The 26,319-nt window shown below is 39.5% G+C and overlaps 2 protein-coding genes across 3 annotated transcripts in view; one reads left to right on the top strand and one right to left on the bottom strand.

The window, feature by feature from the left end:
• The window catches only part of LOC117515515 (periphilin-1-like), a 59,896-nt gene extending 42,418 nt beyond the window's left edge, over nucleotides 1–17,478 (top strand). For both annotated transcript variants that reach the window (XM_034176096.1, XM_034176095.1), the window contains one exon: nucleotides 16,241–17,478. In XM_034176096.1, the coding sequence (XP_034031987.1) occupies nucleotides 16,241–16,441 (201 nt within the window). In that variant the 3' untranslated portion in view covers nucleotides 16,442–17,478. The remainder of the gene's footprint in view (nucleotides 1–16,240) is intronic.
• A 73-nt stretch (nucleotides 17,479–17,551) lies between these two features.
• The window catches only part of prickle1a (prickle homolog 1a), an 80,692-nt gene continuing 71,924 nt past the window's right edge, over nucleotides 17,552–26,319 (bottom strand). The window contains 5 exon segments of the mRNA XM_034176094.1: nucleotides 17,552–19,084; nucleotides 19,194–19,491; nucleotides 19,494–20,065; nucleotides 23,014–23,200; nucleotides 23,334–23,537. Coding sequence (XP_034031985.1) covers nucleotides 18,219–19,084; nucleotides 19,194–19,491; nucleotides 19,494–20,065; nucleotides 23,014–23,200; nucleotides 23,334–23,537 — 2,127 coding nt within the window. The 3' untranslated portion in view covers nucleotides 17,552–18,218.

Below are 26,319 nucleotides of genomic sequence, written 5' to 3'. Positions count from 1 at the left end.
TATCGTGGCTGTGGGGGAATGGTATAGTGATTTGAGACATTGGATGAATTGATCATCAAAGCCAAAACGTTTTAAGGTCAGAAATAAAAACTCCCATCAGACAGAGTCAAAAGCCTTTTCAGCATCAAGGCTTAAAACAACTGACTCTGTGTTTGTCATGTATTTTACAAGGTGAAGGGCTCTGCGGATGTTGTCGTGTGCCTGGCTCCCTTTCACAAATCCCGTCTGATCAGTATCTATTAATTCTGGGATAATGTGTTCTAGTCTTTTTGCAAGGATAGTTGTAAATATTTTATAATCTACATTTAGTATTGATACAGGCCGATATGAGCCGCATTCAGTTGCATCTTTCCCTGTTTTTGGTATTACAGAGATAAGGGCTTGATTCCAGGATTTAGGTATTGTACCTACTGTGAGCACATAATCAAAGCAAGATTTAAGCAAAGGTATAATTTTTTTGTCTAAAATATTTGTACCACTCTGAGAGAAACCGGTCGGAGCCTGGCATTTTGTTTCCCTTTAAGTTTGAAATTGCTTTATCGATTTCTTTTTCTGTTATTTTTTGTGTAAGTTTTTTGTTTTGTTCTCTTCCTATCAAAGGTAAGTCTAATTTTGTAAGAAAATTCTCTACTATAGTTGCATCTGCTGCAGATGGCTGAGAATATAAATTTGTATAATAAGTAATAAAGGATGTCTGAATCTCTTCTAAATTATATTGTACTGTGTTATAAAGGATGTCTGAATCTCTTCTAAATTATATTGTACTGTGTTATTAACTGGGTCTCTTATCTTGTGAATATTGCGGCTGGCTTGTAGTTTTTGTGTCCTCCAGGCAAGTAACTTTTTAGCTCTTGGTCCATTCTCGTAATAATTTTGTTTAATAAATTTTGCTTTCCTTTCTATGTGATCGTCATATAGATTGTTTAATACTTGTTTAACTGAAAGGATTTTTTGCAGCGTATCGTTGTCTTTGTTTCTCGTGTGTTCTAAGAATTTTAGTTCAGCAGTCTTGTCTGAAATTAGTTTCTCTTTCTCTTTCTTTTTAATTGATGACCACATTATAAGCCTTCCTCTCAAAACTGCTTTTGCTGCGTCCCATATCACACTAGGTGAAGTTTCATCGTTATCATTATGATATGTGTAGTCTGTTAATTGTTCTTCTACATATTTTTTAAGGTCTATATCATTAAGGAGGTTATTTTTAAGTCTCCAAAGGGTTTCTTTTCGCTTGGTATCTAAATGTAAAGTCAAATATACTCCTGCATGGTCTGAAACATCTCGTACTCCAATTTCACATTGAATAATTCTGTGCCTGTCTGAGCTGAGCATGAAAAAATAGTCTAGTCTAGATAACATAGTACGTGAATGAGGAAAAAAAGGTAAAGCATTTCTCATGTGGATGAAAATCTCGCCACACATCTTTCATACCCACTTCTTTAAGCAATTTGTTAATCAGTATTGCTGGAGGTTGTATCCTCTTATTTGTGGAAGAGTCAAGAGAAGGGGATAAATGAGCATTCCAGTCTCCAGCACGTACTAGTACGCCAGATATTTCAGTACATATTAAGTTGAATATTTTTTTTAACAAACTGCTTATCATTTCCGGGAGGGCGATAAACATTAAGTAATGTCAGTTTTTTATCATCAATCAAACCCTTTACTAGCACATATCTTCCTTCAGTGTCAGAAATTTGCGAAGTTAACTCAAAGTTGATTTTGTTTGAAATAAGAATTGCCACTCCTCTCGCATTTCCTTTTTTGAAAGATGAATAGTAAGTATGTTTGAACCATTTTTAATTTTTTAATGCTCAGTGTCGTTAAGATGCGTCTCTTGCCAAAATATCACTTCTTGTTTCTCGCGTTTAATTTTACTGATTATTTTACTACGTTTTATTGGGTTATGTAAGCCGTTTACGTTAAGGGAAATAAAATTATACTTTTGTCTATTAATTTTACTTAATCAAGTCAACACAATGTAAATTATAGAGTATGTGGCTAAGCATAAACAAAAAGGTTGGTCTAGAAGAACAATAATAACAGTGATAACATTGATGAACAACATAATATAACAGTGACTTCCACAAGTGAAGTGGATTATCCACTTTGAAGTTGAGAGGAGAGTCCCTGCGGAACAAGGGAGCCCCTGACAGCGCGGACTGCTGGTCCATAGCAGTGCGCAGAACGGAAAAACAAGCAATCGCTATCCAGTGTCTGGGTCAAGATTGACGTTTGGATAAGGAAAGTGTCATATATCGTTTCACATCGAGTAGAGAAGAAGCCCTTAAGAAGCATCTGCGTCACGTAGAAACTCCTTTAATCTTTCTTGGATACTTTTGATCCTTGATTCCTGTTTGCGTCGTGGAGAATCCACTTTTTGCCAATGTGGTTTGGACATCCTCACGCCCGCTGGTCTTCCCATCGTTGTTTGTGTCGGGATGTTTCCGTCTATCACTCCTTTCCGCTTTAAGTCTTCTGCTGTGTCTCTTGCGTTGTTGTAGATCACGGGGCCAGTTTGAAGGTGGTAGTCGTGCAGGGTGCAGTGTCTGGAAATTAATATTTTTTTTCTTTCAGCGCTCTCCGTATGGGGATGTATGCTTTTCTTTTTGACAGAGTGTCTCCTGTATAGTCGTGTTAGAAAAAAACACGTCTTTCCTTGAACATAATGACTTTCTTGTTCCATGCTGATTGAAGTACAAGTTCTTTAGTCTTGAACTCGAGAAAGCACACTACTATAGATCTTGGGTTGGAGTCCTCGGGAGGCTGAGGAGCATTGGAGCGGTGGCAACATTGTATTCCCAGAGTGGTATGGGGAAGAGACAGTTCAGTTTTGATGAAATTCTCGATGAATCCCGTCATATCATTCCCTTCAGCTTGCTCCTTTATTCCGTGGATCCGGATGTTGTTTCTGCGGGAAAATGCTTCAAGTGATTCAAGATGAGTTTGAATCTCGTCCTGAAGATCAAGTGTGTAGGATAAAGCATCTTTCACATCCGTGCTGAATTCCTCCATCTCCATTACTCGCTCCTCGGTTGCTTCGATTCTTTTATTTGGTTAACATTGTTCTCCACAATGTTGAGTCTGGAGTTCATTTCTTCACTGAACTCAAAGAGGTCATTCTTAAGTTGTCCGGTATTGTGACTGAGTTATTGGACTTCCGTGTATACTTTTTGAATTTCGGCGATAATGCTGTTTCTCATAACCTCCATGCTATCGGTTGTTAGCTTGTTAGCTTGCGCGCTACGCTCACCTAGCTTGTTGCTATCGCTCTGGTCGCCGTCACTTTCACTCGGTGAAAAAGTCTCTTCTTCTTTGTCAACTTGAATACGTATTTCCTCTTGTCTTTCTTTTGTTGCCCCCTGGCATATTTGTTAAGCTGCTTTCTGATTATAATTTCAGTATATAAATGCCAGGGGAAGTTGGACCCGCTGGAAAATGTAAAATTAAGCAGCTGCTCGTCTATCCGCCATACCGGAAGTCATCTCTGTACTTTCTACTGTCAATAAAAGACATTATATTCATGTCTTGCACAATACTAATGAAGTACTTGGTTTCCTCCTTGCTCCAAAAGTGTGGTGCTGTGCTGCCGCGTCTGGATTTCCCCATGCTTGTTTACCTCTGCTTCTGTGGTGTCCGGTGGGTTGCGCGCGCCGCATACAAGTAGTTGCCGTACTCAAAAGACCAAGATTCCTTGCGGATAGGACATGCGCAGAACACAAAATAATGTTCCTTTCTTTGGGGATATTCCAATGCATGTTTATATGACCTGATATTCGGGTTAGAAAAGGAGTAACCCAGGGGTCATATTCGGGTTTTTAAAAACCGGAATATGAGCATGTTCGAGTTTTTGCGGGTGTTTACATGGCTGTGTGCAATCGGGTTATTGCTATTATCATCTAACTATAAATGATATGCCAATATGATTGGATAAAACACTAAAGAATAAATAGCAATACACACTTTTCACAGACGGGTAATATTTTTCATACCACCCGAGTTATCAGCCAATCCGGACAGCGGAGCAGCGTCTCGAGGAAGAGGAACTGTGAAATACTGGTGAGTCACTATTAATAATTTCTTACGTGTCCAACCTCGTAGGTTGATCGTTAAAATTAAATTTGATTCGATCAATTTATATGAAAGTGTTCTTTTTTCTACTAAGGTTTGAACTTTGAGTGTTTACACAGGAGAGAAAAGTGAGAAAATGTTAATGCCTGTTTGAGAAAAGTGTATAAAGTGTGTAGTGAGGGGCTTTATAGCCTTAAAACATCTATAATAATTGGAAAAAAATAACGCTGACTACTTTGCGGATTTCGCCTATCGCGGGTTATTTTTTAGAACGTAACTCCCGCGATAAACGAGGGACCACTGTATATGATAAAATTGTTATCAAGTTGTTCACCAATGAATATGGCTTTTTACACCCTACAGAAAACCATACAACATTTATCATTTATAGGTATATTTATACAGTAGTGTTCAGAATAATAGTAGTGCTATGTGACTAAAAAGATTAATCCAGGTTTTGAGTATATTTCTTATTGTTACATGGGAAACAAGGTACCAGTAGATGCAGTAGATTCTCACAAATCCAACAAGACCAAGCACTCATGATATGCACACTCTTAAGGCTATGAAGTTGGGCTATTAGTAAAAAAAAAGTAGAAAAAGGGGTGTTCGCAATAATAGTAGTGTGGCATTCAGTCAGTGAGTTCGTCATTTTTGTGGAACAAACAGGTGTTAATCGGGTGTCCCCTATTTAAGGATGAAGCCAGCACCTGTTGAACATGCTTTTCTCTTTGAAAGCCTGAGGAAAATGGGACGTTAAAGACGTTGTTCAGAAGAACAGCGTAGTTGATTAAAAAGTTGATTGGAGAGGGGAAAACTTATACGCAGGTGCCAAAAATTATAGGCTGTTCATCTACAATGATCTCCAATGCTTTAAAATGGACAAAAACAACAGACGCGTGGAAGAAAACGAAAAAACAATCAACAAATTGAATAGAAGAACAACTAGAATGGCAAAGGCTCGCCCATTGGTCAGCTCCAGGATGATCAAAGACAGCCTGGAGTTACCTGTAAGTGCTGTGACAGTTAGATGACACCTGTGTGAAGCTAATTTATTTGCAAGAATCCCCCGCAAAGTCCCTCTGTTAAATAAAAGATGTGCAGAAGAGGTTACAATTTGCCAAAGAACACATCAACTGGCCTAAAGAGAAGTGGAGGAATATTTTGTGGACTGATGAGAGTAAAATTGTTCTTTTTGGGTCCAAGGGCCGCAGAGTTTGTGAGACGACCCCCAAACTCTGAATTCAAGCCACAGTTCACAGTGAGGACAGTGAAGCATGGTGGTGCAAGCATCATGATATGGGCATGTTTCTCCTACTGTGGTGTTGGGCCTATATATCGCATACCAGGTATCATGGATCAGTTTGGATATGTCAAAATACTTGAAGAGGTCATGTTGCCTTATGCTGAAGAGGACATGCCCTTGAAATGGGTGTTTAACAAGACAATGACCCCAAGCACACTAGTAAATGAGCAAAATCTTGGTTCCAAACCAACAAAATTAATGCCTCGCAGATGTGAAGAAATCATGAAAAACGTTGGTTATACAACTAAATACTAGTTTAGTGATTCACAGGATTGCTAAAAAAGCAGTTTGAACATAACAGTTTTGAGTTTGTAGCGTCAACAGCAGATGCTGCTATTATTGTGAACACCCCCTTTTCTAAATTCTTTTTACCAATAGCCCAATTTCATAGCCTTAAGAGTGTGCGTATCATGAATGCTTGGTCTTATTGGATTTGTGAGAATCTACTGAATCTACTGGTACCTTGTTTCCCATGTAACAATAAGAAATATACTCAAAACCTGGATTAATCTTTTTAATCACACAGCACTACTATTATTCTGAACACTACTGTAGGTATATGATAAAATCGTTATTAACCATCATTATCATCAGTCGTTATCAAACCTTTGGCCTCAGGGTGTATGGTTTTCTTCAGGGTGTATAAAGCCATATTCATTGGTGAACAACTTGATAACTGATAATATTCCGGTTATGAAAGGGTTATTGGCTGCATGTAAACATAGTCAGTCTGTTGCTTTCAGTCAGGGCTGATTGACCTTTTAATGAGCAGTGCTTTGAATGTCTGCATCTTGAATTGGGTGCTGTTATTTTTGGACTATTTAATGAAATCCGGGCAAAGTATGGCTGAAATATGATGTTGTCTTTTTCAGAAAATCCTTCCCTGTGCCTCTACCCTATGACACTGTTTAGTTGGTATCGCAACAGACAAAAGTTGCATTGTGCGCAGATTCTCCAGTCACAGCCATAGAAGCATATCCCAGAGTTGTCATGTGTGTCTTAGCGGCTTGTCTCACTGGTCTCCTTTTTGCACAGCTTTACAGATTTACTGTATAGTACCATCTTGTCTTTCCACGTATCATGTTTGTCTTTCAGCTGCCCCCTTTTTTTGTTCAGGGTTGCAAACACAAAGCAGAGCCAGCACAGATTTCCTTTGATGTCTTGGCTGTGTACTTAGGGTCATTGTCCTGCTGAAAGATGAACCGTCACCCCAGTCTGAGATCAAGAGCGCTCTGGAGCAGGTTTTCATCCAGGATGTCTCTGTACATTGCTGCATTCATCTTTTCCTCAATCCTGACTAGTCTCCCAGTTCCTGACACTGAAAAACATCCCCACAGCATGATGCTGCCACCACCATGCTTCACTGTAGGGATGGTTGTCCTTCTAGAAGGTTCTCCTCTCTCCACAGAGGAAAGAGGTGCTCTGACAGAGTGAACGTGGGGTTCTCACCTCCCTGACTAAGGCCCTTCTCCCCTGATTGCTCAGTTTGGACTTGTGGTCAGCTCCTTATATATATATATATATATATATATATAATGTACACACTGTGAGGAAAATAAGTATTTGAACACCCTGCGATTTTGCAAGTTCTCGCACTTAGAAATCATGGAGGGGTCTGAAATTTTCATCTTAGATGCATGTCCACTGTGAGAGACATGAACTAAAAAAAAAAAAATCCAGAAATCACAATGTATGATTTTTTTAAATAATTTATTTGTATGTTACTGCTGCAAATAAGTATTTGAACACCTGTGAAAATCAATATTAATATTTGGTACTGTAGCCTTTGTTTGCAGTTACAGAGGTCAAACGTTTCCTGTAGTTTTTCACCAGGTTTGCACACACTGCAGCAGGGATTTTGGTCCACTCCTCCATACAGATCTTCTCCAAATCTTTCAGGTTTGGAGTTTCAGCTCCCTCCAAAGATTTTCTATTGAGTTCAGGTCTGGAGACTGGCCAAGCCACTCCAGCACCTTGAAATGCTTCTTACAGAGCCCCTCCTTAGTTGCCCTGGCTGTGTGTTTTGGGTCATTGTCATGCTGGAAGACCCAGCCATGACCCATCTTCAATGCTCTGAGGGAAGGAGGTTGTTTGCCAAAATCTCGCAATACATGACCCCATCCATCCTCCCTTCAATACGGTGCAGTCGTCCTGTCGCCTTTGCAGAAGAGCACCCCCAGAGTATGATATTTCCACCCCCATGCTTCACGGTTGGGATGGTTTTCTTGGGGTTGTTCTCATCCTCTAAACATGGTAAGTGGAGTTGATTCCAAAAAGCTCTATTCTGGTCTCATCTGACCACATGACCTTCTCCCATGCCTCCTCTGGATCATCCAGATGGTCACTGGTGAACTTCAAATGGGCCTGGACATGTGCTGGCTTGAGCAGGGGGACCTTGCTGCCCTGCAGAATTTTAAACCATGACAGCATCATGTGTTACTAATGTAATCTGTGACTGTGGTCCTAGCTCTCTTCAGGTCATTGACCAGGTCCTCCTGTGTAGTTCTGAGCTTTCTCAGAATCATCCTTACCCCACAAAGTGAGATCTTGCATGGAATCCCAGACCGGGTGAGATTGACAGTCATCTTGTGTTTCTTCCACTTTCTAATAAATAATCATAACAGTTGTTGTCTTCTACCAAGCTGCTTGCCTGTTGTCCTGTAGTCCATCCCAGCCTTGTGCAGGTCTACAGTTTTGTCCCTGGTGTCCTTAGACAGCTCTTTGGTCTTGGCCATGGTGGGCAGGTTGGAGTGTGATTGATTGAGTGTGTGAACAGGTGTCTTTTATGCAGGTAACAAGTTCAAGCAGGTGCAATTAATACAGGTAAAGAGTGCAGAATAAGAGGGCCTCTTAATGAAAAATTAACAGGTCTGTGTGAGCCAGAATTCTTGCTGGTTGGTAGGGGATCAAATACTTATTTGCAACAGTAACATACAAATAAATTATTAAAAAAATCATACATTGTGATTTCCGGATTTTTTTTTTTAGATTATGTCTCTCACAGTGGACATGCACCTAAGATGAAAATTTCAGACCCCTCCATGATTTCTAAGTGGGAGAACTTGCAAAACCGCAGGGTGTTCAAATACTTATTTTCCTCATACGTGTATATGTATATACATATATATATATATATATATATATATATATATATATATATATATATATATATATATATATATATATATATATATATGGTGGTGGTGTATAGACAGAAAATGTCAAACATTGTGTCCCTGTCCAAATCTGTATGTTCCTGACTGTACACCTACTCCACCAGGTGTTATCCAGACAATTTTAAGGTTGCAGTGCATGCGTGAGAACAGCTCTACTGTAGCACTTACCTGTTTCTGTTAAAGCAGTGCAGGAATTACGGTACCCTGCAGGAGGCTGACGGCCCACCCACAGTATGGTCCCTCTCTTGGCATGAACACACACATTTTTACTCTGCTATTTCCAATAGTTTCTACAGACGTAGTGAGAGCTGGAAACCACAGATGTGCTGTTTCTCTGACATCTACCTCAGGCTCACCTCAGTGATCTAACACAGTGTTGGATAGCATAACCCAACAGATACAGCTGTAGACAGGCGTCTTCTTAATCAACTTACAGGAACTACTCTGCATCACTGCAGCTTTCACTGCTATGCCAGTGTCAGTGTCACAGTATATTTATACAACTCTTATTATTGTAGTGCTAGGTCAGTCGGTTCATTTCATTTGATTTCAGGTTGTTAAAACAAGTTTTATTACATGTAACCATAACCAACAGGTAGTTGTTTTATAAGTATTTCTTGTTTTCATTTATTTTTGTAGTGCATGTGATTTAGCATTCTGAGTGTTGACCACAGAATAACTGGTTATTTTATTATAACAAATATGTAGTATCTCAGAAATTGTAATTACAGCTTGACTAAATGTCTGGCAGTGATTATCAGAGAAGTCCATTCATCATCTCAATCAGTGCAAATGAAACATATCCATTTCAGCTATTAGCTCCTCCATGGAGCAGTCCAGTTTGCAGCTTGAGTGATTAAATTGGCGCTTTTAATATCCCCTAATGTGTACCAGGCCTCAAGTCATTACCCTACTTCCCTTATTATGTCGGACCCCTGTGTGCATCAGCGCTCGTTTAAACTGAGCCTCAGTAAATGTCAATGTGAGAGCGGTATGTGCAGTCTCACTCATACCTCTTGGTTCTTGACCACCACCCGGTATCCCAGCACGCACTCCTGATCCTTATGTTCATCACCACTAACATCCGCTCTGGACACAAGCCCACATTTTGAGGCTTCTTAAGGCCTGTGGTGCTGCATTCTTTCTGGAGCTTTGGTTTGTCATGTGTGGCCTCACAGTATCGGGCTTTAAGATCAACCCATGCTTTTCTCTTGAGGAAAAAAGCATAGGCAGAAACCCTCCAACCTTTTCGCACAATACAGGGAGCGCGGTAAGGGCAGAAACACCTTTTCTGTTTCTTCACATCACACGATCACTGTTCAAAACCAGCAGGCTGTTGGAAATCATTCCTCTCTCTTTGGTTTTGTAATAATTGTGGATTGAGGCCATTCGTCACTTCACAACTGATGGATCTCACGTCTGTAAATCTGTGCACATGATGGCTTACAGTTTTCTGAGTCTCAGTGCCATCCAAGGAACTGTCTTTAAGTTTATAGTTCATTACATTGTCACATTTTACACTCTGTGCCTGTCCTGTTTTGAAATGAGAAGGTGTATATAACTGTATATGAAGTGTGATTAAGCTTTAATATGTAATCAGTGTCAGTGAAGGCTTAAAGTTGGAAGAAGCTTAGGAAGACTTACATTTGAAAGATGGCAAACATAATTAAGCTTAAACGATGAGGGGGTGCTGGTTTGTTGGGCGCCATATGTTTCAGTCTAATTTAGCCCACATTTCCTCTCACATCTTCAAACCTGGAACCGATTTTTGCTTCTCCAAAATAATGCCTTCTTTACAAAGGAGTAATGTGCATTTATGAGGTGGTATAGAACACCACTTTAAATTTGGGTGGCTGAAGGGTTTTAGCCACCCAAATGCTAGGCTTTTAGGATAGAAAATGCTCAGAATAGTGTGCCAAAAAAGTAGCTTGTACTGTTTGTAGACAGAGAAGGGAATGAGTGTTTTGTAGTGAGGTTGACCCTGCTGGCCACACGTGTCGTGAGTCTCTCACTTCCTTGTGGTCAGCACTGAAAACTATCATTATGTGGAGCCACAAATTCGCTCGACATAATCTGCAGACACTAAAGCATCAGAATGAGCCCAGACGTCACCCACAGTCTGAGTCTGGTCTATTTCTGTCGATTTACTTTTTACTTGTAGCAGAAATTCTAGCTTTCTGTTCATTAATTTTTTTATTATTGTTTTTTAATTATTATTGTTATTATTATTTGATTGTCTGGTGGTTAGGAGAGGGTCCAAAAGGTCATACTGAGGGGCACAACAGCATATGACACAGTTGTATCTAATTAAAAAGTAAAATTCACTGTTTTACACTTGTTATTCTGTATCCTTGAGAGCCACAATGGAAATCCTTTTTTTTTTTGGCAGCTTTATTGTGTTTGTTCTTGGTAGTAGATTTTATGTATATTTTATATGTAATTTTATTGCTGAAATAAAAGTCAAAGCTTAGACCAAGAAGTCTCATCAAACCAAAAAAATATTTTCAAATGTCAAATGCTCAAACATAAAAAACTAAGATTGAGGGTTATTTTAGTAGTCATTTGCTTATCTATAATATGATGTATATATCATACTGAGCAGCATGGTGGATTAGTGGTTACCTCTGTTGCCTCACAGCAAGAAGGTCCCAGGTTTGCTTCAGACCTGTTCTGTTTTGTAAGGTGTATGCATGAGTTCCTCCCACCTCCAAAGTGAGATGAATTGGAAACTTTTTAGATTGAACATAGTTGTGAGTGTGAATGAGAGTATCTATATGTGTTGGCCCCATGATTGACTGGTGGCCTGTTCAGGGTGTTACTCCCCAATGCCCTATGCCTGCTGGGATAGGCTCCAGCTCCCCAGTGACCTTTGTTTGCAGTAAGGAGGTTACAAAATGAGTGAATGTATATTATATTTGTCAATTACATGCACAAGCAGACCTCCAGTCCAGAGGATGAACAGTTTATGTATTTAGGTATTTCATCATGGAAGAGTGATTACCATCAATGTCTAATACATGCGAGCAAATAGTATTTATGCCCCTCTTGGTTGTGACAAACAAGAAGCAGACTGGGGGCCAATTGGTCTATAAAAGTGACCAGTTATTTTTGCGCCCACCCTTTCTTTGCCTTCCTTTGTATGTGTGTGATGGCAATTGGGTTTCAGTTTGTTCAAGTTTTCAGAATAATGGAGCAACATTGATCATGATCTTTCTTTTATCAAATAAGTCTTACACCTGGATAAATTTGGTGCTGTAACAGGCCCAGTTACAACTTGGTGTACCTCATCTGACTTTTCACTGTGCAGCAGTCAACTGGTTGTTTGACACCAAGTCCTCTTAAGCAGGCACACCACTCAGCACAAGTTGGGAAAAATAATTTTTTGCCTGATCTTAGTGAAACTCGGTACTACTAAGTCAACATTAGGGTTGGGTATCGAAAACCGGTTCCTGTTTAAGAATCATTAAGAAATGGTTTGATCCACCAATATCAGTCGCCTTTTGGCTTAACGATTCCATCGGCCCTTCATTTGACATTACGCCGGAGTGGCCGTTATTTTTGAGGGTGTTTTTATTGGGAAAATTATCATTTCTGCAGCGGGTCTGCTTGAAGCTTGAACCAAGGAAGCAGCGCTTCTGATACATTTTGGCTCTGCCAGTCCTGTTGTCTTTTGAAAGATGTTGAAACAGTCGCACTTGGTCTTGAATAGCGATCACTGTATCATGTTATTTTCACCACAGTTTGTGTTCCTTGAAAACCATGCAAGATAACAAGTGTCCTTTCTGTTTAAGATGGGATAATTTTGTTTGAATGACACAGTATGGTTCTCTTGTTGCACTGTTTTCATCCATATTGCTCCATCTGTGGTTTTTCCAACCCTGTGCTCATAGTGGCACCAGCCAGTCATTCTTAAAATATTGCACTGAAATTTCTTCACTGGGGTGTATTTGCTTGCTCCCTTAATTTCCTGCAGACATTTTTGGAGGATCGTATGTTTTGCTGTTGTGCTTGTCATGTTGATTGATTGATACACCACCATGTGTGGATCTCAGCTCAGTAACAGCATTTGTGATTTTAAATTGTCCTGTGACTGACAGAACCATAGAATATTGCTGTCTTAACAGCTATCCTCACACTGTGTATCAGAGTGGACTTGAAAGGCAACATTTTCCCTTTCAAATTGACCAAAGCTGATGATTTGTGCTTGTATTACATTTAAAAGTCAGTTATGGTTAGATGAGGCATGGTTGCCAAGTTTTGTTCAAAGCAATGCATCTGTAGACCACATGCCATAAAGAGCTAAGCGGTTTAAACCTCCCACAGATGAACAATATCTCTGAGGAGGCTGCAGCTGTGTGATGAAATTTTTATGCTGAGGAATTCAGCCATATCTCTTGACAGTTGAGTCAAACTTTTGGGAAGAGCAGCTGTTTTCTGTCAGACAGTGCACAAAGTTTTACAGCTAAATAAGCAGTAACTCTTTAGCCTCGTCATGAAGCAGAATGAGGCTGGTGTAATGGGTATGTCTGTCTGTCTATCCACAGTGGTATCTTTAAATCTCAAAGAGCAGTTTCAGTCAGACTTGGTGGGTATAGTCAGTGGACTATCCTCTTGCAACACAGGTCATGTCAGGGTCAAAGATCATGGTCACAGAGCAAGTCTTTGCTGAAAATATGTTAATGGCCATATCTCAGGAACTACATAACACACTGAAATGTTATTTTTGCATAAACATTTGCTCTCCTGTGGTTAACAATTGTAGAAGACCCTCAGATGTCAGTGATGTTATGTGATGATGTCAAATAAACTCAAAATATTAGCTGGCAGCGGTGAGGCACTGTAACCATCTGGATGCCTTTTTGTGATAGATAGACAGTGATAGATGTTGGCCAAAAATATGAACTTGTCAAGTTTCCCATCTTTAAAAAAAGCCAAAATAGCTCCAAACAGCTGATTTAAATGTTTTAGGTGCGTCAGAAACATCTTCCAACTGCTTGCTGCTGTTCTTGCGGGTCTTCATTTTAAAATAGATCTGTTGCGGTAGAATTGTGCTTTCAGGCTTCCGTCAGTGATGGTGCATTCAGTGTGCCTCCGGGGAAAAAAAAAAAATCGAAGCAAGCAAGCACACACCGACCAATGCATCGCGATTTCAGACGACAATTGAATCGATGCACAGTGAATTAATCAATACACTCACATCACGCACGTTTGTATCTAGATACCAATTCGTATCGATTAATCTCCACATCGCTATAAGATACGGTCTTACGGTCTTGGCTCTGGCTGGGCCCCAGTCTGATTTCAAGAGCGCTCTGGGGCAGGTTTTCATCCAGGATGTCTCTGTACATTGTTCCATTCATATTTCCCTCAATCCTGACTAGTCTCCCAGTTCCTGCCGCTGAAAAACATCCCCACAACATGATGCTGCCACCACCATGCGTCACTGTAGGGATGGTGCCTGATTTCCTCCAAACATGACACCTGGCATTCACGCCAAAGAGTTCAATCTCTCTCTCATCAGACCAGTCTGGCCACTCTACCATACAGGCCTGATTGGTAGATTGCTGCAGAGATGGTTGTCCTTCTGGAAGGTTCTTCTCTCTCCACAGAGGAATGCTGGAGCTCGGACAGAGTGATCATCAGGTTCTCGGTCACCTCCCTGACTAAGGCCCTTCTCCCCAATCGCTCAGTTTAGATGGGCAACCAGGTCTAGAACGAGTCCTCGTGGATCCAAATTTCTTCCATTTACAGATGATGGAGGCCTCTGCGATCATTGGAACCTTCAAAGCAGCAAAAATGTTTCTGTACCCTTCCCAAGATTTGTGCCTTGAGTTTAACCCTGTTTCAGAGGTCAACAGACAATTCCAATTGCTCTGACATGCACTGTTAGCTGTGGAACCCTATATGTAGACAGGTGTGTGACTTTCCAAATCATGGCCAGTCAACTGAATTTACCCCAGGTGGACTCCAATTAAGCTGTAGAAACATCTCAAGGATGATAAGTGGAAACAGGATGCACCTGAGCTCAGTTTTGAGCTTCATGTCAAAGGCTGTGAATATTAATGTACATGTGATTTCTTAGTTTTTTCTATTTTTATTTTTAATAAATTTGCGAAAATCAAAAAAAAAAAAGTGAAACGTTGTGAATACTTTCCGGATGCAGTGTAGCCTTTTCTCTCCAGGTGATAAAGATATTGTGAGCTTGCACCTGGACCTTTATTGAAGAACTTAACAACCATTTTGTGGAGGCAATAAAATCTGAGTGGGATGTGAAAGCTTGTTACGGTCTGGTGTGAAAGAATGCAGCACTGTTGCTAACACACTTTTGACACCTCATCTCTCTTTTGTTGTTGGCAAACATCCACTTGAATAGGCTTGCATACACATGCGCACACATCTGTTTCATTAAATGCACCTCTTTACCGGGAATGGGTTCACTAGGTTCACATTGTGCCATGGATATATATAAGCCATGAGACAGAGCTGCTTGTTTGTGATGTCAGTTTGTATTTTTCCCTCTAATTAATATTGCTAAATAGTAAGAATTAGCATATGGACAAAAAGGATGCAGATTTGACTGGTATAATGCTCCAAAGGTATAAATCACCTACAAAATCAGTCATCTTTTAAAATGTTTGTGCATGTGAACCATGTGTACCAATAGAGTGCAAGATTGCAATACAACAGTCATGATGGATTCCATAGTTCTGACAACAAATGCAAATTGCATGCATGCAGTATTGAATTGACTGTATTGGTGGATGTGGGGTGTACCACTGTTTATGATGGACATTGTTACTTTGAAATGGCATGTTTGACTACTGGTGAACCGTATTAAAGAACTGACTAACCGCATTTAGGATATGCCGTCACACTATACACAATTGACACTAATCATAAGCAATAACCTTGCTTACTATATGTGGTTAGCAAGTGCAGTCATGTGTCAGTGTTACTGATACTAATGGGTAGCACCATCCTGGTTAGTGTGACTGCATATGCTAACTTTAACCACAAACATATGGTTGCATGCTGATGCTAAGTAAAATTGACATCGTAAATAGTGGTAAATTCCACCTTCATAAATGTTGGAATGCTTAGAAAACTTTACTGATCTTAAGAAGTTGGTAGTTTTGTGATGATTGAAACAGCACTGATACATTAGATTTATAAAAGAAAAAAACATATTAAAGACCGCTTGCAATTGGAGATTAAAAGGGAAAAGGCAGATGTTTATCCACGTACCAACCTCACATACATGGTATGTGGAAAAACTAACTTAGAATGATCAACGATTTTAACACAAGAAAACTCCAAATCTAGGCTAGAGTCAACAAAATACGGCAAACACCACTTCCTTCCATTTGAAATTATTTTCCCCCCACATACAGACAGGTCCATAATTATTTGAATAGTGAAACATTATTTGTAATTTAGCCTCTGCACCCTCTTTGCCCTTTCTGGAATGTGTTTAAACACCACTGGTCTAAGACATATTCACTAACTTGAAAATGCTCATGTATCCATCTGCTGATTTCTTTAAAGAAAACTGGCAGTAAAAGTGATTTGAATTAACAGTACTACTTATATTTCATGTGTCCGATTATGCATTGCTTACTTTGTATTACCTCAATTTTTTGTTGCTTTTATGTCACTAATTATTGACATGATTATTGTTCTGTTGAATGTGCAGCATTACAGGCAGGACTGTGAGACGTTCCGCACAGTGGTGAAGATGTTGGTGGCCAAGCAGCCCAGCTTGGAAAATCTGCTACAGGCTCCACTCGATGAGAACTTGCTGGAGCTGAAGCAGCATTGCCTAGATGCCCTTAAGCACTTTGTGAAGGAGCTAGACCAGGTTTTACTATCACAAGAGCCCAGTGCCTTGAAATGAGCCACAGGTTACAAAACACATTCATGTATTGGCAATTTGGAGAATTGAATGGAATGGAAAAAATGTTCCAGGTACAGGGTGACTCAAAAAAAAACAAAACAAAACAAAACAGAACCCATGGAAATTGTAATAAATCCTACAAAGGTCTTAAACTTCAGACTATTGTTCCAGTTGTCTTCCCCAACATGTCTTCGTCAACCAAGGAAAAGACATTTTGCCTGGAGCCCTATTTCATCAGTAAATCATACCATTTGGAGAATAATTTTGAAAGAACATGACTTTTATGCAAAGTGAGCAAGATAACTGAAACTTTGAGGAATGATTGTACACAGACTGAAGTTAGAAATTTGCTGGACCGTTGTAGGATTATTACAATTTTTTGAGTTGTGTTTTTTTGGGTCAGCAACTACTTGCTCATGCTACCAGTTTTTATGAATTGTTATGATTTTTGTTTTTAAATAAAATACTGTCTTTTATTCAGATTTAAGTAAAATGGGGAAAATGACAGAATTTCACTTTTCAAAAACAAAAATTAAGATCTTAAATGATTGTGGCTATATTTTTACAGTGTGAAGTACTTCTAGTATTGAGGTAAATAGGATAAAAATGAAATGATTCAGAGATAGGAAATTATGAATTGCTTAGAATCTATTTTGTGCTACCATTTGCAGTTGATATGATTTTGAAAAGTGACATTAACATTTCATTGTGCCAAAAGCTTTGTTTATGTTTAGATTCTAATGATTTAAGCTTTATCAGAAATACTGAGTGTATTTAACAATTTCTCTTATAAATTTTCAAGGTTTTTATTGATATGTCACATTATCTGCATTCAGTATCTTGTGTTTTTCCATCTTTGAAATGGAGGAAATGGTGTATTTGTTTAATACTTGCAAGAACATAATGAGTGCTAACTCTAATGCAAACTTTTTTATACGAGCAGTGTTGAATTTTAATGTTAGATTCATTTATTGAATTTTGATTGGTTTTAGATTTTCATGTACCTTGTTTTTTGGGGGGTAAATAAAAGTCAACATCATCAATTAAGCAAAAGATTCTTTTATATATATGTACGCTGAAAATATACTGGTGCAAAACACCCCCACAAAATTGGTTGATGATATATGTAGACATTTATTAGAACTGTTAACTGTCTCAGCCGTATATTCCAGTCTGTGCATTTTTACAGATTACAATGATACGCTTGCAGTACATTATGATCCATAAATACACCAATCAACCAGGCCTTTTAACACTGTGTTTCTGTTAGCGCTGCGCAAAAAGGAAGAAATACGGAGCTTCAGTCATGGCACATCTCTTACTAGATTTCTGACACTCACAAAAATAGCTCTAACAACCATTCATAGGTTCATCTTGATGCCATTTTAGTACAATGAATGTAAACTCAAACATACAAAAATAGCCATTTTGTTTTAAACTCTACAATATATACATTCATATCAGTAATGTTAAATAATCTCAGTCTAGGTGATGTTTCATAAATATCCATAACACTGAAATACTTAGTAACTTTACTGGCAGTTTATAATTCTACATGAGAATACATCTATGAAGAATTAACAACTGCTTATCAACTGCTTATCCTGGATTGGGCCGCGGGGAAAACTGGACTTGTGTCTTACACAAACAACTTTGTAAATTGAGTGCTGTGAAACAGTCTCAAACAGAGTGATGTGACATTTTGCACAGTGGAAATAAGAGGCAGAGGTGAGCGGCAGAGAATTAACCTAAAGCTGATTATAACTGCATTAGCAATCTATGAAATAATACAGTTTTTCTCCTTATGCCCTTTCTTCTTTCTGGACTTAGTCCTTGGGCCATAAGGAGGAGAGGGTATGCCTCCTACGGGGTTTGGCAAGTCGTCATTATAGTAGTGTCTGTGGGGCCTAGGCTGAGGGATGGGCTGACCCAGGAAGAAGCCTTCCTCATCAGAATCAGAGGAAGAAGAAGAGCACGTGGAGCACCAGTCATCGTCATCCCCATACAGCCTTAAAAACTTTCCTGTGGCTGTGTTTTGCATGTTGTATTCAGATATTGAAGCAGGATTGTGGTGGCCATGAAAGGCTTGACGCCCCTTGGGTCCAGACCCATTTCTTCTCTGTTCCACCCTGTAGTCCATATGGGCCCGTTCCTTTGGCAGCAGGTTAAGCGCATTGTCAGACCGAGATTTGCGACTATGGTGCCTCCTGTGGTGATGATGGTGGTGGTGTTGGTGACTACCAGGGTGAATTTCCTGGGTGCGCTCGTCAAAGTGGTACACTCGCCTTCGAGTTCGTTCACTCATAGGGGGCTGACGTACTTGGGAGTGACCATAATGACCATTGTCCACCACGTCATCAGAAAATTTCACTTGCTGATTCCTAGTTTGTGAACGTGCCCTTCTGAGAGCAGGGACATGAGGTTTGGGTTTGTCTTCCGCAGCTTCCTCTGGAAGATTCTCCTCTACCTCCCCATCCTGCTCAGAAACAAGACTTTTGAGAGAGTTTGTACTTCTGTGTAACACTGAAGAGTTCAGAGTACCCATATTGCTGGTTTTTTCACAGTCCTCCGTCTCCAGTTCATGGTAGCCTTGCAAGGAATATACCAATGACCTGTCTTTACCATCACCATCAACTGAGGCCCCTGAGAAGAAGACCGAACAATTTGAATTTTTTCAAAGGTCAAATAATTACATGCAAGACTATTTCCTACATAAAATCTGAATGAATGTTAAAAAATATGACATTCTCACCAGTAATATTGGAAAGAGCCAGTGAGTCCATGGAGTCTCGGACACTCTGCTCTGTCTTTTTGAACTCATCACTGATACACTCCAAGGAGTCATTGTACCATTGCTGTTCCTCTCCCTGGAAGCCTCCTCCAGCACCGTGATCAAGCTCCAGCTCCTGGATCTTTCTGCTGCTTGCAGGTCCAGGGTGACTTCCATAGGCTGAGTCACCTAGTCCATCTTGGGACTGCGTCCAGTACATGTCAGCTTGGTATTTCTTACTTGCCAAGCTCCCCCTTCCTCCAGAACTGCCTCCGGCACTAGTTTTGAGGGCTCCTGCTTTGCCTTCACATCCCTTTCAGGCAACCAGAAGTCTGTAGGTCTCGAATCACTGGCTTGCTGGAATAATCCGTGTTCTCCAAACTTCAGCAGTAGCTGAGTCATGTAGTCTTCATGCTCTGCCCATTCCTCCTCTTGGTCCTCAGGTGCTTCTGTCTCATCAGGACGTCCCCTCCAGAAGTGCTCATCAGATAAAGTCATGTGTGCTAGTTTGTTGGTTAGGGTGTCTTCAGCATTTCCAGTCAAGCCAGGAAACTTGTAGTTAATAGCGGGGGAAAAAAGTAGGGACTGGCGGCACTGGTCAGCAGAACGGCTACTCTTGCCCACGCGCACACTGCGACGAGACTCTCTTGAGCGTGCTGACTGGAAAGCAGAGTCAGAGGAATCGGAGGCATGAACATCTTCCCCAAGGCTGCATGCTTTGGAGCAGTAAATGCGGCCCTGGTGTGGCAGGAAAGGACAGCCCAGAAGAGAGCTCTTACACTGAACACAGCTGAAGCAGGTCTCGGTGGCATGCCAATGGAGTCCATCATAGGTCATCTGAGCATGATCCACACCTGGAGGAAAAAAACATTGCATATTGTAATTAATTAAACTGTACATCCATGACAACTGCCAGATTAGGTGGGATTGGGAAGCACAGAATTTTTGTGGATTGCTGCATTATTTTGATGACCATGAGTAGCACACAAGGCTCTACCCTCCTGGATTTATTTGTAATAATACTAATGGGGTCCGTATTATTTGGAGTGATGTTTGTGCCAGTGTTGCCACCAACCTCTGTTGTGACATTGAATGTAACAAACATGTTTTGATGGTGGGAGGAAATCTGAATATCCAGAAGAGAACTACACAGACACTGGGAGAATATGCAAAGTCCACACAAACTGGGTAGAAGCTCAGGCAAGAATGCTAACAACTGCACCACTGTGCTGTCCATGAATCAAACTAATATAACTCTGGTTTAATCAAAAACTAATGGATTTTACAGTCAGGTACATAATTATTACATTAATTATAATGTGTTGTCAGCACACATCAACCCAGAGATTTGTTGAGGGGGGGTTGTAAGTTGGTTGGGTGTGCTTAAGTCACACATCTACAATGGGGTCCAGAAAGCTAAATACTGACTACAAATCTATATATTAATTGCCAAGTGGTCTCTGTGTACATGTATGTGTGCGTGCATATGACTTTGATCATGGAGAAACTGGGGACAGTTGACATTTGCCGTTTGGAATGCTTATGTATTTTGGAACAAGGATGAATGCTTTGAAAACAAAGTTGATAGGACTAATATTTTTGGAGAAATTAGGGATATCGGGTAACAACAGTGAACAATGGACGTTGATAATTAAATTCTGGACTCACTCGCCATTCCAGCAGGGTGCAGTAAATCATCTATATATTAAAAGCCAAGGTATGCTCATGTATTTTGGATCGGGGTGAATGCTGCAAAATTTGATAGGACTAATATGTTTGGAGAAATTAGGGTTATTAGGCAAAAACAGTGAACAATGCATACAATACCAACTTCATTTATAAAGCACCTTAAAACAGCCAGTGCTGACACAAGGTGCTATACACTACAAACATAATACAAATTAAAGACAATAAAATAAAAATAAAAACCACAAAAATGCAATTAAAAATATTATCAAATTAAGCCTCAATGGTGTCAAAAGACAAGTTTTTAAATGAACTTTAAAAATGACCAATGAGGATGCCTCTCTAACACTTTGGGAGCAGCACAAGAAAAAGCCCTGTCCCCTCTGAGCTTTCTTTTCAACCTAGGCACTTGCATGAGCAGCTGGTCAGCTGACCTGAGAGACCGACTAGGTACATAAGGCCGAAGAAGACCAGAGAGGTACAATGGAGCTAAACCACGGAGGGACTTAAATACAAACATAAGAATTTTAAAATGAACCGGCAACCAGTGAAGTGCGGCCAGGACAGGAGTCATATGCTCCCTCCTCCGAGCCCCTGTCGGAAGCTGTGCCGCAGTATTCTGGGCCAACTGCAGATGGGAGAGAAGTGACTGATTTACTCCCACATAGAGTGAATTGTAGTAATCCACACAAGATGACACAAAAGCATGAATAACCATCTCAAAATGTTTCCTGGAAAGAAAAGGTTTCACTGTTGCCAAACACCTCAAATGATTAAGCAGATTTCACCACTGCTGCAATTTGACTGTCCATTTTAAGATCGCCATCCATCTTACAACCAATATTACGAGTAAGTGTCACACAGCAGTGTGAGGCTCACTCTGTGGTACAGAGAGTCCCAAACAGAAAGTGCCAAATTTTGAGTCCACAGTGAAACAGGAAATGTCAAATGCCAAACACTTCCTGGATTGACAGAGGAGATCTTATGGAATCTAGTGGGAACTCAGAGGCAAGTTCACACTGAAACAGGAAGTGCCAAATTTTGAGTCCACAATGAAACAGGAAATGTCAAATATTGGCATACTGGCATGGGTGGAGCTAGAGCAGAGGCCAGGGTTGCACTGGACTCCCTTGAAATCTGATTGGACACAGATGATTGACATGTCACGGTACCACACGTCTGGTTGAAAGAGCTGCATTTTGAAATCAGTGAGTCATATTGACTTCTAGGTTCCTCCTGTCCAGTAGTTGGTGCTGTGTACCACAAAAAGTTCTAATCCACCTTTGTAGAAGAAGAAAAATATACCTTAAATTTGAACTGAACACGTCATTTGAACCATGGTCTAATAATGACACCAAAGTTATATTGGTGAGCAAACAACCGTATTTTATGCCAGAAATGAGGTCCAGGTTGTTAAAAGCGGCATTTCTCCTTTAATTCGGGTTGTCTTATATATACACGTTTCTCCAGTGATTTCTAAACTAGCAGGCAGCTGTTGATTAAATAACGTCTTAATTTTGCTGTCTGAGTGACACACCAGTGACAACTTTAGATAAATAAATATAAAGTTATCTTCCTTGACCTTGATATCACCATTAATCACTCCCTGGTAACCACACGAGCTTTGAACAAAGGAAATATCTCAACCTTGCCAGTAGTAAAACATGACATCAACTAAATGTGCCACATAATAAGTACAATTATTCACATAACTTTCTCATTTTAATTTCTTGCACTTTCAGGTAAAATCATAGAAACTTTACTTAATCTTATTGCAACCCTTGAAAAATATCAGCTACCTATTTTATAAACACTACCTAATCGAGAGCCCATGGACCACCATGTGCAAAGCACGAGTCTGTATTTATTTTTCTTTCTCTGTAAAAGCATTTTGTTGTTGTTCAGGAACTGTGGACATTTTATGAAATATAATTATTAAAAAAATTGGATCATTTGCATTTATAACTGAACATATTTGAAATTCAATGCAGGTTCCATTAATGTTTAACAGGATTGGAGCAGGATTACTCAAAATGTATTAACTTACTTTTCACAAAGATTCTCTTCCATAAAAAACAGCTGGATAATTCAGATTTTTATCTTGAATAAATCTTACCAATGTGCTCTCCACAGGCTTCACAGTACTCTGCATAGAGAGACTCAAAGCAGCCACAACAGTACGCTCTGCCGTCTTTCATGATATAACGCTGGCCCCCAAGAATCGTCTCGCACTCAAAACAGGAGAAGTGTTTCATGTGCCAGTGGCGGCCCTCAGCCTCTGTGCACTCATCAGCAAAGATAATCTGAAGGCAAAGACGAAAACCAAAAAACACAAAAAATTATTAAAAAATCACATTTATTTAAAACAGTGAAAACTCTTCTCTGAGGAATTTTTGAGTGTTTTCTCTCAGTATTTCAGTGTTGTGGTGGTCTTACCTCATCGCAGGCTGAGCAGCGAGGTTTGAGAAGCTCAGCGTGGTGTCTTCCACAGTGGATCTTTCCATCATGGTAGAAGTAAATCAGATCTACCAGTACTTCATTACAAGTGGAGCAAGTGAAGCATGCAGGGTGCCAGCTCACCCCAGGACCTGCCCTGGAGACGAAGACCACCATTTCTCCCCCGTTGACTTTTTCACTGCACTGCAATATGTATAAATGATTGATTATATTGCACTGCAATGAGACTAAAATTCCATGGTACATTAATCTTTTACAAACTAATCTGATTTCTTAAACAGTTTTATGTCTGAATACATTGACATAAATTTGGTTTTAAGGGCTAATTTGCTCATGTACACTTATAAAAACTAGTGACCAAACATAACGACAAGTTGTCTTTGACACTGGGTCTCTATAGAGCATCCTTGGGTACCACAGCAATACGTGGATGATTCTTTAACTACGGGCACTATTGGCCTTGTAAATGTAATTTCCACCACACCATTGCCTTACAATATAAAGCGCCTTGGGGCAACTGTTTGTTGTGATTTGGCGCTATATACATGTGCTCTGATGTCACTGTTTATCTCCATAGAAACTACCCAAACAATCTTTCATACAAACTGTTTAGGGACATTACAGTGTTGTGGTGGAAATTACGGCAATAGTGTGGGACAACTACATTTTGTTTAAAAAAATCACAACAGTTGTATGACATTGAATACCCCAATTATGTTATGATTATTTTACTGATATTTTATTCAGAGATATTTTAAAACATTAGAAAAACGTTTCTTTACCATTCATTTTTATCATTAAAGATCAAATGTCTGGGTGTGGGACAAGCACAAAACGGCAATATTTGCATATAATGATGCTGAAAAAAGGTGAAAAAGTCATCATAGACTACTAGAACAAATTTCTTAACACACTTTCATTGTAAAGATAACTATAAAAGTGTGAAATTTCCCCTTTTTTCTGTTTTTCATACAATATGATCAAAGGACATAAGTGCCCGTAGTCTAAGAATCACCCACATGTCAAACGAGCAGTTATGTAGGTGGGTGGACTAAGAGGAGAAATTTCATTTGCATTGTGATGGAGCATCAGCTACAACATTCTGACCATCTGGCATGTTTCTGTTAGATATATTTGTGTGTTCAATTACTGTTTTCTTTATTTGTTTTCCTAACTTGTTTTGGTATTAAAGTAGTTATTTTAATTAGGATTATAGTCTTAGTTTTCAGTCATTTCTTATTCTTACTTTCCTTTGTTCTCTGTTGGAATGTGCATGTCGAACTGGATTTAGCCAGTTTTTACCATTTAGGACAAAGACAGTCGGATTTAGCCAGTTTTTACCATTTAGGACAAAGACAGTCACAGTACATTATAAATCATACATGTACATCATGTACATCATACACCTACAGTAGTGTTCAGAATAATAGTAGTGCTATGTGACTAAAAAGATTAATCCAGGTTTTGAGTATATTTCTTATTGTTACATGGGAAACAAGGTACCAGTAGATTCAGTAGATTCTCACAAATCCAACAAGACCAAGCATTCATGATATGCACACTCTTAAGGCTATGAAATTGGGCTATTAGTAAAAAAAAAAAAGTAGAAAAGGGGGTGTTCACAATAATAGTTGTATGGCATTCAGTCAGTGAGTTCATCAATTTTGTGGAACAAACAGGTGTGAATCAGGTGTCCCCTATTTAAGGATGAAGCCAGTACCTGTTGAACATGATTTTCTCTTTGAAAGCCTGAGGAAAATGGGACGTTCAAGACATTGTTCAGAAGAACAGCGTAGTTTGATTAAAAAGTTGATTGGAGAGGGGAAAACCTATACGCAGGTACAAAAAATTATAGGCTGTTCATCTACAATGATCTCCAATGCTTTAAAATGGACAAAAAAAAAAACCAGACGCGTGGAAGAAAACGGAAAACAACCATCAAAATGGATAGAAGAATAACCAGAATGGCAAAGGCTCACCCATTGATCAGCTCCAGGATGATCAAAGACAATCTGGAGTTACCTGTAAGTGCTGTGACAGTTAGAAGACGCCTGTGTGAAGCTAATTTATTTGCAAGAATCCCCCGCAAAGTCCCTCTGTTAAATAAAAGACGTGTAGAAGAGGTTACAATTTGCCAAAGAACACATCAACTGGCCTAAAGAGAAATGGAGGAATATTTGTGGACTGATGAATGTAAAATTGTTCTTTTTGGGTCCAAGGACCACAAACAGTTTGTGAGATGACCCCCAAACTCTGAATTCAAGCCACAGTTCACAGTGAAGACAGTGAAGCATGGTGGTGCAAGCATCATGATATGGGCATGTTTCTCCTACTATGGTGTTGGGCCTATATATCACATACCAGGTATCATGGATCAGTTTGGATATGTCAAAATACTTAAAGAGGTCATGTTGCCTTATGCTGAAGAGGACATGCCCTTGAAATGGGTGTTTCAACAAGACAATGACCCCAAGCACACTAGTAAACAAGCAAAATCTTGGTTCCAAACCAACAAAATTAATGCCTCGCATATGTGAAGAAATCATGAAAAACTGTGGTTATACAACTAAATACTAGTTTAGTGATTCACAGGATTGCTAAAAAAGCAGTTTGAACATAATAGCTTTGAGTTTGTAGCGTCAACAGCAAATGCTACTATTACTGTGAACACCCCCTTTTCTACTTTTTTTTTTTTTTTTTTACTAATAGCCCAATTTCATAGCCTTAAGAGTGTGCATATCATGAATGCTTGGTCTTGTTGGCTTTGTGAGAATCTACTGAATCTACTGGTACCTTGTTTCCCATGTAACAATAAGAAATATACTCAAAACCTGGATTAATCTTTTTAGTCACATAGCACTACTATTATTCTGAACACTACTGTACCATCCCTGGTTCTCAAGACCAGGCACCTAAGTGTCTCTACTCTATTCTACGCTTCTATTCTACTCTTCCTTTTTTAGAT

The sequence above is a fragment of the Thalassophryne amazonica genome, chromosome 8 (genome assembly GCF_902500255.1).
Source record: "Thalassophryne amazonica chromosome 8, fThaAma1.1, whole genome shotgun sequence".
Taxonomy (NCBI): Eukaryota; Metazoa; Chordata; class Actinopteri; order Batrachoidiformes; family Batrachoididae; genus Thalassophryne; species Thalassophryne amazonica.
The sequence above is the reverse complement of the archived record's forward strand: the minus strand, read 5'-3'. Positions and strand labels throughout refer to the sequence as shown.